At 39.6% G+C, this 12,619-nt stretch overlaps 1 protein-coding gene across 13 annotated transcripts in view; it reads right to left on the minus strand.

Annotated features, from left to right (window-relative positions):
• Nucleotides 1-665: 665 nt before the first annotated feature.
• Nucleotides 666-12,619, minus strand: part of LDB2 (LIM domain binding 2) — a 222,762-nt gene continuing 210,808 nt past the window's right edge. For 3 of the 13 annotated variants that reach the window (XM_072862628.1, XM_072862627.1, XM_072862623.1), the window contains 3 exons: nt 12,368-12,491; nt 11,069-11,220; nt 667-1,968 (listed from right to left, as the gene is read on the minus strand). In XM_072862628.1, coding sequence (XP_072718729.1) covers nt 1,738-1,968; nt 11,069-11,220; nt 12,368-12,491 — 507 coding nt within the window. In that variant the 3' untranslated portion in view covers nt 667-1,737. Of the gene's footprint in view, nt 2,004-4,682; nt 4,829-11,068; nt 11,221-12,367; nt 12,492-12,619 lie in introns of all 13 variants that reach the window. The other 10 variants (XM_072862632.1, XM_072862629.1, XM_072862633.1 and 7 more) reach the window with 10 other exon arrangements.

Below are 12,619 nucleotides of genomic sequence, written 5' to 3' on the forward strand. Positions count from 1 at the left end.
AAAGTACAGTTTCAGTCAAGAGTAAAACATCACTCCCCTGCACAAAAGGCAGGATCGCGTCGATTCAGTATCTCTGTGTCGCTAATTCTCCCTGTGAGTATTTGCCACCCGCAGAGTGCACCTTGCAGGGCTTCTCAGCTGCCTTGGGATGCAGGCGTGCACCTCCGTGCCTCCCAGCTCAGCCGAGGGGCTTTACACGTCGGGCTGTATTCAGAGCGGCTGCACCAGTCCAGAGGTTTTGCTTGCTCCCGTGAACAACTGATTTGATAGCAAAGGGAAGAAAGAAGAATTTTTAAAATCCTCTCAGCCCCAGTTGAGGGACTCATCATAAAACTATCAGACAGAATTCAGCAGAGTGGAAGTCCCTGCTCTGCTAAGCCCCAGCCCTGGAAGGCCAGGGATGCAAAGGTCAGGATGGAGGTGCGCTTCCTGGACGCCCTGCACTCTCTCACGCTTTGCTCTCGCCGCTGTTACTGACCTGGGGTGTTACACATCATTAATGTTAAAAAAAGAACATCTAACCAAATTGAGCTGGAAGCGATTCACACCTAAACTACAGGCTTTCCTTTTTGCTGGAAAAAGATTGTAATTCAGTGAAACATTAATTCCGAGAATTCCTGGTGGATGATCCCGCACACGGGCGTGTGTCTTTTGCATGCAAGGAACTGTAAATGCACTATATAAGAGCACATTTGTTAACACAGTTTATTGGCACACTTATTGGCAAAGCATACATAAAATACAGTTGTATTATATAACACACTGACTCACTGTGTCTTTACATGATGAGTTGAACATATTAATATGTAAATGAAAAAATTAGTTTCTTTTATAAAGTTTCACATAAATACACCGGAATAAAAAAAAAAAAAAGTAAAACAAAAAATGGTTTGAGGGCTTTACAAAAATATTATACAAGAAATAAACTATGAAAAGAAATAACAACAAAGCCAACTCAGATACAATAATAAAAACACAAAAGTTTTAGAGTTATTAAGCTGCCCACAAAGTTAATGGATTACATGGCTTTAAAATATCTGGATCGACAGCAATTTTACAAAGCATAAACTCTCAGAGGACTGGGTGTCTTTTTCCACATAAAAATATTTCTCATGTCTTTGATGAAAAAAAGACATTTCTTGTTTCAGCATTTTTATTAAATGATGGAAAGAGTATCTACTGGCATCAGCTAAATGCAAATTAAAAATGCTGGATCCTTTAAATGATTAACTGATGAAAGGAAAGTTCAAGAAAGAACAAAAGTTACTTTAAATTACTTTTCCTTAAAAGCTGATTTTTTTCTGAAACAAGAAATTTCAGGTGCAAGTTGAAAAGCAGAAAATATATTACAATTGTAAAAAGTTTTACATAGTTACGTTAATGAGATCCTGAGCACTGATGACTTGTTAAAATATGGCCATTGTTTGATGATGAAAAAACCAACCCCTTCCAATAAAATGCATTGTCAGAAATTTGCCATGAGATGCTATTTAATTTTCAATTATTTTAATTGAGGTCAGTGCCAGTATCATGTTGTATGTGAATGCTTCCAAGAAATGTATACGGAAGCTTATACAAGAGTTTTCCCTAATTAAAAAAAATCAGATAGCTTTAGTTTAGAAATAGATACTGTATCCATTGAAAGGTGGTTTTTTAAATTTTATTTTGAAGAATGCTGTGAAACAGTAATTAATAACCCACTGACATACATTGCAGTGGGTACTGCTGCAGAATAACCTATTGGGAAGCTTGTGGTGTGGGGTTTTCAGATTTAGTCTCCTGGTTAGCAGGAGGTTTGCTGTTCCACGGGCTGTTATTTCCCAGTGCAGGTGAATTGTTGAAATCTTCTTCATCATCCATGCCATTTGCTGCATCATACTGTGTATTCTCTAATCTAGTGATAAGCCTTTCGTCTTCATCCCCAAATTCGCCTCCCATCAGAGTTGGTTCTCCTACCACCATCACATCCTGTGAACAGCACCCAATATTTGTTATATGGAAACCTTGAGAGAGAAAAAATCAACTTAAAAAAATTATGTTAGAGAATTTGCGTCTCTTAACTTTGTGATATTTGAACAACAGAGTTAAAAGTTCCTGCATAGTAGGAACCAGGAGACAGGCTTACACTTTATTTCTATTTAAATGAAAAACTGTAACACATCTCTCTAGCCGCATGCTCATGGCTCTGGATCTCAGAAACCCCAGAACTGAAAAGCAGGTAGACTGAAAAATGCACATGATTTTAAGCAAATAAGCAGGCTATGAAACTGCCTTAAACTCCTGCTTGAAATATTTAGCCTTTATCCAGTAATTCTTTCCTGAGCCATTTTATTTGGAACGGCACCAGGGTGCATCTCAGTTGCAACTCGGCGATATGCGTATTCTAAAAGTAGTTTTAAAAGAAACCGCATTTCTTATCCTCAGACTTCTCAAATGTGGAGCACAGCACTCTAATAAAGATGGTAACTCTCTTATCCATAGCCAGCCAAGCCCTTTTACGCATCCAATATACTTGACATTCTGCTACTTAATTATGGTAATTAATTTAGGTAAAGTTTTCGATAAAAACAATGTTCACACTGATTTGACAATTTGCATAGCTAATTAAGTCATTAGCAAAAACCTGCTGATTGCCAACAAGCCCTGAATTTACCATCTGTTATTTCATGGTGCCTGTCACCTAACTCCATGTAGGCAACCCTGCCGCCAATCTGTGCAGTAAGAGGACCAATCTGTCCAGCTGGTACCATAAAAGGAAGATGAAGAGAATTATAATTATAATTACACTGATGAAGCTAGTAGTCATCAAAAACTGAAGCATGCAAGAAAGAAAGAATTCATCTAATCACTGCTTTAAGTACAAATTGTCCTTCCACGAAAACAAGTAAACCGCCTACTGTATTCCAATGCATCACAGCTTTGCTGCAAAAAACCTAACCAGCATGGGATAGAAAGGTGCAAACTTGAGACTGGAAAGCAAAGGTGCAAAGCCAGAGAGCCCGCTTGTTCTCTCTGTTCAACGGAGAATCAGGCTGCTGTGCTAACCGCTAAAGAAATATGTGGGATGCATCTTTTCATGCAGCTCAGGTGGCAGGGCATCAGCTAGCATTTGGTAAAAGTGCAGTAATTCCGGATGTCTAGCTTTGTACCTGCTGATTTAACAAGCCCTTCCAAGTATCCTAGTGAACAACAGATTCATATTTTAAAGGATCTGTTCCTCCTTATGAATGCAAAAGCATTTGTAAAAAGCAAACAGAAGACAAATGTTTGCATTCAATAAGGTTTATTTTTAGTCAGATATGTACTTCCTTCACCATGAAACAATACAAATTATCACCTGTAAGTATTTACACTGTTTCTCGATCTCCCTCAGCAAAGGCTGACGTGCTACAGAATAATGTTTATGTCACATTTTCAGCCTGTGCTATGTGAAAAATTTGTGAGTAGATGGAAACTGTTACATGATTTCTTCTTTACATTGTCTATATTTTGTTGTCCATATATCCATAAAATATTTGGTTAAATAAAAGTCACACACAGCTTTGCAACATAGAAGTTTAAAAGACAAAGGTGTTTATAACCAAAAGTTTACCCTAATTTATTTCGTCCCTCTAAACAACAGACAATGTATAGTGTGCACTGCTGAACCAGACCTGACCCCATTGTATTGCGAGAGCATTAATGACAAGAGAGACCTGGCAGAGGACAGCAAGTTGGGTTTGAGCGTGCAGTGTGATACGGCAGGCAAAAAGGACCACAGTGGCTGAAATACAGAATCACAGACCGAGGTGGCAACAGTTCCTCTTACTTCAACGCTCTTGAGTATGGACCTCAAGTTCTCCCTGCTGCCATACCAGCAAGAGGTCAGCAACTTGGATGAGACTTAGAGAAGCGCACCAAAAATAACTATGGGGCTAGAACAGCTGGCTGGGGAGGCCATGTGAAAGAATTAGGTATGTATGTATTACATCCACCAAATGATTGGGAGGGGTAAATATGCTTAACAGCTGCAAGTGCTGAAACGAAGAGGATCGCTTTAGGCCAATCCGATGAGATGTAAACTAGGGTACTAAGATGACATTAAGTAAACGAAAATGTAACTCCCACTGCTAAGACAATATTCCTGTTACTGAGAACCGCAGACTGAGGATTAATGACCCCACTGGAACAGTGCTAGCTTTGCTGCTCAGGTCACCTAACACTGGGCTGGGAAAAATCTCAATCTGTGGTAGAAAACATTCGTGCATCAGCGGGAAGATGCTCAATGACCTTGTAAGTATTTCCATCTCTAATTTCTCAGATTCTTTGCAAATATTATTCCTTTAATATAATGACACCCACTGAGAGGACAGTTTGCACTTGTATTTCTCTCCATGCTATTGAGTATCTCTCTCTCTCTGGGAATTAAACTACAATTATATTGAGGTTAGTGGAGTTCTCCCTCATTCTATTTAAAAGATAGATATCACAGCATTAGTTACAGGACAGTTTAAAAAAATTATATATATATTCTTGACAATCCTGCCACTTATAGATATGTCAGGCAAAAATAGTGTCTCAGGAAGCGCACATGCTGGTTCCTCCCCGGCGAGGATTCTGCTCCTCAGACTGAAAGCTGAAGACCCCACCGAGTGCACCCCATTGAACCTCCACTCACTAGATCCCGTGCAATGACCACCAACCTCTGAGGAGGACTGGAAGTGACTCCTTTTAGAGCCCCTCAATGCTTCTCCTTAAATTGGCCAGTGGGGGTCACTGCTGTTGAATGACACAAGGCTCCATCCCTCCCAGGGTTGAGGCTGCAGCTCTGGAGTGCTCCTAGCTCCTGCTCATGGAGTGAGAAGCAGAATCCAAGAATTAAACCCTAGTCTCTTGCACGGCAGCACACACTGCTATGGCCTAGTTATGGTAGCACATATTTGACTAGATTAGTTTAAAAAAGATTTAGACTGTAGTCACTCAATCTTATTAATTTACTCTGTGATTAGAAACAACATTTTTGGTCAAGGAATGTCTCATGATAGTAAAATATGGTTGCAGTGAAGCACTGTAAATAAAGCAGTGGATGTTTTACATTATGTGATAGAAATGTATTATTTAATAATATAACCACAAAAGCAGCTTTCATGTATATCATACCTTTCATCCTGAAATAACCCTAATTGCCATCCAAACTTAAATTGATGCATATAAACTATACACAGAGATCACTTCATACACAACTCAAATGCAAGCACTTCTATTTAACAGACCGGTCATTTCTCAAGCTTCATCTTCTTTATACCTAGCCTCAAAGCTTAGCTCTGCTCTGCCCAGTTACGTAACTAAACTTTTTAACTTGGGATTTTAAAGATCATTCGATGGCTAAACAATGTCTTACTGGAGTCTGGAGGTAAAAATCTGTGGTGGGCCATGTAAAATTCCCCATCCCTACGCCTGCCATCTTTGCTGCTGTTAACATGTAGCCCCGCTCAGTGTGTTATGGTGATTAGTTCGTAGCTCAGGTGTCAGTCCCCAGAAGTAGAAGAACAGTGCTTCACAAGCCTGAGATAATTAAAAATGCCTGAAACTATCAAGTATATTGTTCAAGCAAGCCTGATACTCCAAGGACGGAAGGTTGCACTAGTTTTAGCAGCCAGCATACCTCTAAGTGCTAAGTCAAAAGAAGAAGGGTACCTCCTCCTGACTTCCTTCCTTCCTTCCGTCTTACAGAATTGTGTTAGTGGTGATTATTTTAATAATTGACTTCTTAGCTCCTTGCCACAAAAATTATTAGTGACTGAGAGCCCCATTGCTGCCCACACCTGTAATGGTCACTGCCTCCAAGACAAAAACATCGGCCTGACATCGGTGTTGAAATGATCTACAGAAACAGAACTGACATTTTAATTAGGTTTCAGAGTAAACACTTTCTAGAGGAAAATGGTTATCTTTCACATCTCATCATAGTCCTCTCTGTTAACTTGACATTCTGGTCTTGTTTGGAATATTTTTCCTAAAGCGCAACAACTGGAAACCAATTTGTTCACTCTCATCTCCTTACAGCTAAATCTTAGATTCTGAATTGCACAGTTCTGAGACATGGGATAATTTCTGACACTAATCTTCTGGCCCTGGAACTGTAGCTCTGGTACTGCTACATTCATTACAAACCACCTAAACCTACCCCGTTTCTGAAACACGTAAGAGATTGTATTCCTCCCTTCCACATTAGCAGGTTTATTTATGGATTTGGCTTTTGAGAGCTTACAGAGAACTACAAAGAGAAAGAGAGATTACTGAGGTATGTAACTCACTTAAAGAGTGCAAGGAGGCTCTAATTAAGACTCTGGATGTAACAAAGCACATTTGATTTACTTAGTGGCATGTAGTGATGCTTTATTCTTTCCAAAACAAATGATATTTCACTGGGTTCATGGTTACAGTATTACACTCAACAGGATCTTCATTAGTAAATGAAAGCAAAATCCACCTATTAATTTCTATGGTTATGACTGGGAGCAGCCTAGGGCAATGGTTCTTAGAGTTTGTGAGAGTTGTGCATTGTTGTCAAATTTCCCAATTCAAATAGATGAAAATGGATTAATGTGTGCATTTTTTATTAAACTTAACAGAAAGTGATATTTAAGTGATAAGGCTGTATGGACCACTTCTGATGATCTTGCATATACCTGTAGTCCACAGATCACAGTGTAGAAGTCACTGCTCTACGTACAAGGGCCTGGGCTTGCAAGAAGGTTTTATTTGAAACCGAAGAATATAAAAAATGCAAAAGAATACAATTTCAGCCAGTAAAGAGGCTTGAAAACTAAGTAAAGACTTGGGAGAACACTGCATCTAGCTTCAAATATTAGAGGAAATTAGTACTGTGTAAGTGATAAGGCAGTGACACACCCAAATTAGATAACTAATTTCTTTAAAATCATAGGAAAGCTAACATTAGAAAGGCAGGATTTCTGTGAACCTTGCAGAAGGAGTCTTGCCCATCTTTGCTCTTTGGAGGAAAGAGGAAATTGGTAATTCCAGAAATTGGTAATTTCTGCACAATGGGTTAATGTTTCTTCTAAAGATCAGATGTGATCGAGAACATGAACAAATCTGAGAACAGTTCAAATGACTGGCATCTGCTGAGACTAAGACAGCTGAGTGGACTACAATTTCTGGGTCCCTGTTCTGTCAGCTTTCTTTATGCACTAAAAAAAGCCAATGCATCTGTGGAAATCACTGGAAGTATTGAGCCTGCACCAATGAGAGCCTGGGAGAAGAAAACTTCTGGTGAAAAAAAAGTTTTTGCATTTGTGCTATTGGAGAGACTTTAGTTGCACTTGGTTCTACTTCCAACACACTATAGTGTGTTGCCTCAGCACTTACAGATTCAGGTCAAAAGAATCATCACTGGACAAGTAACAGGCCAACCTAGGCATGAGTTGTGCAGTGCAATCATGTAGCACACTGGCTAACTACATTTGTTTTAAGAATGTAGGAAATACATAATATGTAGGAAAGGTGTTAAACAAGGGACTTGGGCAGAAAGAGTCATATTGACATGAGGAGATGCTGCAGGTCTGCAACCAGTAGCATGAGAACCAAAAGAATCACAGCAACCACATTTTAAAGGAAAATGAGTGTAATAGAGTGCAAGTGACTGTCAAAAGGGCAAAACTTTGTATTTCATTTAGCAGGGTTAAGAAAGTGTAAAAAATAGTTAGAGATATGAGGACAGACTGCAACTGACCCTTTTCAAATTACTGATGAGAGGGAAGATGCATACCCACCCACTGGCAGAGAGCCTTAAGATGCTTTAGAAGACTGTGTTATTAAAGATGTATCAGAATGTGTCAACACAGTCAAAGTGCTCATAAATTTAAGGCAACACAAAGGGCACAAATGATACTGATTGATTAGGCTGCAGCAACTGAACTTCAGGGTGCAGAGCCAACCCGAGCCATGCATGGAAATACAACCACATCATTTCACTTTCTGGGCTGGGCTCTGTATTGTCAGCATTGTCTCTGCCTGAAGAACTGATCAGAAAATAATGCAGGTAGAGGAAATGGCACAATCTCGTATTACTGAAAAAGAAGACGTATGTCACAAAAAACGGTCCATCTCATTGATCAAGGTTTGCTTAGCCCCATGTATTTATCTGAAGATCTGGAGGGGGCTATGGGGAAAATGACAAATCTCTCTAAAGTTTCAAGCTTTGTCATAGGTGATGGTACTCCAGCTGCTTTCCGGTCACTGTCCTGAACATGGAACATTTGCCTCTCCAGACATGAAGATCTTATTAAAGAAACAGAAGTTAATGGTGTGGGTGAGAAATATGGATGAGGGATATGGTAAGTTAACACATTTGCCATAGTGTACACAGCATTACTGTAGGAGCAAAACTGAATAATTACTAATGTCCTAAACCAAGAAACATTACATAGAATAGAGGCTAAGGAAACATTCTCTAACCAGGATTAATTTACTGTCAAAGAGAAACCAACATAGGAGCATAAAAGTGACAGGAAATTAGGAGTTAGATTCTATTATGGTGGAGAGACTGTCTTTGCTGGCTGGGAAGAAATCACTGGAGAAAAAGAGAAGGCTGGACTACGTGACTTCATATTAATCCAAGTTTGGTATGGATATGAGCTCATTCTTGGGGTTCTCCAGAGAGGATGATGGGAGAAGTGGAACTGAAACTAGCTCTGCTTAGGTGAGTCATCTGGAAAGAAGATGCAATGATTTCACTCCTCTAATAATGAGGGGAAAAATGCTTTTAACACTGAAAATGAATTATTTCAATAGTTTTTTTTCTACTGAGCAGGAAAGTCCCATTCACAGGAAGTTCTATGGCCAAATGAAACTTTCAGTTAGTAGAAAAATGTCAAATTGTGGGGATATCTTGTCTTCTATTGCATATAAGAAAAATCAAACATTAACTATTGAATGATTTGCTTTAAGGTAAAGTTAAGAGAAAGAAGCAGAAAGCAAGTTGCTGCTACCTGCAACTAACTTCAGAAAGCAGTGGCATGCCTGTAATAAGGCCCACTTCAAAGAATGCATAATTTTGAAGAAACATGGTAACATCTCTCATTTAACTGGAAAGTGTTGAATAGTTTTACACCAAAATATCCTACTGCTAAAATTATTTTGAGTTCTGTCTACTCTACAGGATGGCCCAACCATCAATTCCATCTGGTTTGCTATGTTTGCTGTGGGAAAGATGGGAAGAGCTGTTAGTATGTCAAACTGAACAGCTAAGCATTTTCCACTGTGCAGAGAGAAAGAAGAGTCCTAAAAATGCAGCCTGATCCTCCATACAAAAGAGTTTGGACCATCTTGCTACTCTGGTACAGAGAGCAAACAATATTGAAAAATATTGACTATGCAGCATCCTAAAAGTCAATGAAGACTAAAAATCCGTCCCTCATACCATGATAAACTTCACCATTATGTCTCAGATGCTCAACTACCATCTCCATCCGGAAAAGTAACCTTGACTACTTCATCTGCCAGGAGTAGCCTTTCAGTACCTGAAGTCAGCTTGAATATCAGTGGGAGTGACAGGTAACTATCAGAGGGCTCAATTACACTCAAACGTACGAGCACATGTGGCTACCACTGAAGACAACAAAAGTCGTCTCTCCAGGGAGGAGCAGGCTGAAGAGGGGCAGAGGGTCAGATTGTGGTCCTACTGAACTGAACTCAGGGCAGGGAGTAGCCGAGATAAAGTGATTTTACTGTATTTTAAACTTGGAGACAGCAGGGAACTAGCTGGTTGCTCAGTTTTACACCTAATTGCTGTTTTTTTCTTAAATATGGTTGATTCTTGATCCAAGGCATTTTCTGGCAGACACAGTCTGCCAGAGGCAGACACAGAGGCAGAGCAGCCCCTGCCACCAGGGGATCAGGTAGCTGGCCTTCTGACTGCTTTGTGCTGCCAGAAAAACCCAGAGATGCCCATATTAGGGAAAGAACCTGACTCCAGGGGTGCGAGCCACGTGAAAATTTTAATATGACAAGGAGAAAATATGAGTTTAATGTACTGAAGCCCAAAGCTTCTGTAAGCTAGAAGATTGCTGAATCAGTTGCTAAACAAAAATCTTCATTTCATTTCACTAGTGTTACTCAAGTCCTCTTTTTTATCTGGGTATTCAAGCTTCCTAGGAAGTGCCTGCTTTGTGCTAACAAAAGGCCTATATTCTTTGTCAGGCTTCAGAAGAGACCTAGCCCTTTCCTATCTGCTGATCAGAAATCCAATAAAAATCCCTGCATGTTATTCCCAAGATACCACTTTACAGTTCCTATAATATCAGATTAATTTCCCTAGCTTTAAAATGCATAAGCTATCTCCTTATTGACTAAGGCACACTATGTCACAATTTGGGGTCTGATTACCCCTATATTGTGAATAAGGCAATAAATGTGATTATTAAAGTGCTGGTACAGTTCTGGAAATGACTTGGTGTTTCCCTACATAATTAGGATGTCAACAGTTACAGCTAGCAGGGTGGATAAGCTGAGACCCATATTCCAGGGGATCTACCCTTTGCAAATGGAGTGGTTAGAAAAAAAGATAACCTCTGCAGGTAAGTTAATTCATAACCTGTTCCACTGAAGCATCTGAACCCGGCACCGACTAGAGGGTAAGGTACTAACGTAGAGAGACCAGCGGTCTGCTCAGGTACGGCTGTCCTGTTCCACAGGGACTCATCCTCACTTAGCACCTGGTGGATGGAAGTCTGCAAGACTCGTGCTATATCTAAAAACACGAGGCCCAATCTGAGTCCCACCGCCAGCGGAAGGACTCCCACTGACAAGAAGGGGAGTTGGCCCAGGCCTTAAAAAAATAACATCTGCTCCTCAGGATACCCCTGGTTGAGGGTCATTTGTTAAAGCTGCACTGCAGAATGGCTTCTTCACATCTCTCCACTAATTCCCCAGCTTCCACAGCACACTGTGCAAGATTGCCTTTTGCTTGTGATAGTTTAGGCTCAAGAATGCACCTTCTTTACAATGCAAGGAAAGAATTAAAGCACCGTAAGTGATTCAGGCCTAAAAGGAAAGTGAGACTTACAGGTACCTGACTTGATAGACTCAGGTTTGCAGCAGCTGACTTTTTCTTGCTGTTGGTACTATTTGCGTTGTTCCCAGCACTGCTGTTGGAAGTGCTGCTGGTAGAGTTTTTCCTTTTTCTCCGTTTGGTCGTCGGTTGTCTTGTGGGTTCTGCTGCAATAAAATGGTAAGAAGGAAAGCAAATGGCAGATATTGTAAAGCATGTACTAAAATGATCCATAAGCAGAAGTGCTGAAATGTTTTTTCATCTAGTTTTAAATTCCTGTTTACTAGTATATGTACTAGTAGTAATAGTATTAGATTTAACATACAATTCGTAGGATAATATTTGGACCCAAGCCAATGGAATCTGCTTTCAATTTTGTATAATAGACTAATGAAGTTTATTCTTCCAGCATTATCTATAAAGATATTTGAAAGCATTTGATCAACGGGAGTATCATGATGTCTACCATGATGTTCAAACTGACTGTGTAACTTGCTGAAGGTCACACAGCAAGTAACACTTAGTGCAGAACAAAAATCCAGCTCTTATTCTGATGTAGGGTACAGCCTCAACTGACGCAGCCAGAGGTAAAGGCTAAAGGTAGCTTTCTACCCTACTGCTGCCATCGATACAGTATATGAGCAACTACCATTTCAGTTCTTTCTACCTCTGTTGTGAGCTTCCTCTTTAAAACTGCCACTCCCAAGGGAACACGTTAGAGAGTACTGGATGCCATTTCGCTGCGAGTCTTCCAAACTCAGACCAAATTAGGACAATTACATAACTTTTCTTAAATTGGAAAAGAACAGAGGGGCAATTGCACTTTTCAAAATTTGGCCTGCGCACCCATGTGAACAGTCTTAGATACACAAATCTTTAATAATCTGAAAAAAGAGAGAATTATTATTTTGAGGTGTAAGAGGAAGGAGATTAGGTCCAGGCCTGTAAATAACATTATATTAGTCTCAAAGACAATTAATTATGAATTGTAGCTGTAATTTCAGAGTCACAGCAGGAAGCTGAATTACACAAATGATGAATTCTAATGGAGCCAGTACGCATTTTGCATTCCATCTACACACATTTTTGTACTAAATTATATCCTAGTCATAGTGAAACCATCTGAATGTGCACATCTATAAATCAGTTGGGTCAGACTGAAATCATAAAACATCAGAATCATTTTCAGGCTTACTTTTGGAACAGTGCTAATTCTTATTACTTTCCTTTGTAAGTAAATTTGCAGTAAATTTTCCCATTGTTTCTATATTAATTTAACTATAAAATAAGTAAAATACTGGAAATGAAACATACCTGGTGGGGCCACCATTCTCTGCCATTTTTGAAACAAGCAAGTCTTCAAGCAGTCTCGAGGACTTAGATTGTAAGTTTTATGTCTTGACATCAGTTCCTGCATTGGCTCCAGTATTACACACAACTGGAAGAAAAAGTCAAAACAGAATGATTTTACATAGCTGGAAAGCATATTCTTGGATTTTTTTTACCCTTGCTAACGGACTATGCCTTGTACAGCTCAGTTTAATCTGCACTGGGATTGCAGGATCA

The sequence above is a fragment of the Ciconia boyciana genome, chromosome 5 (assembly GCF_034638445.1).
Source record: "Ciconia boyciana chromosome 5, ASM3463844v1, whole genome shotgun sequence".
Classification (NCBI taxonomy): Eukaryota; Metazoa; Chordata; class Aves; order Ciconiiformes; family Ciconiidae; genus Ciconia; species Ciconia boyciana.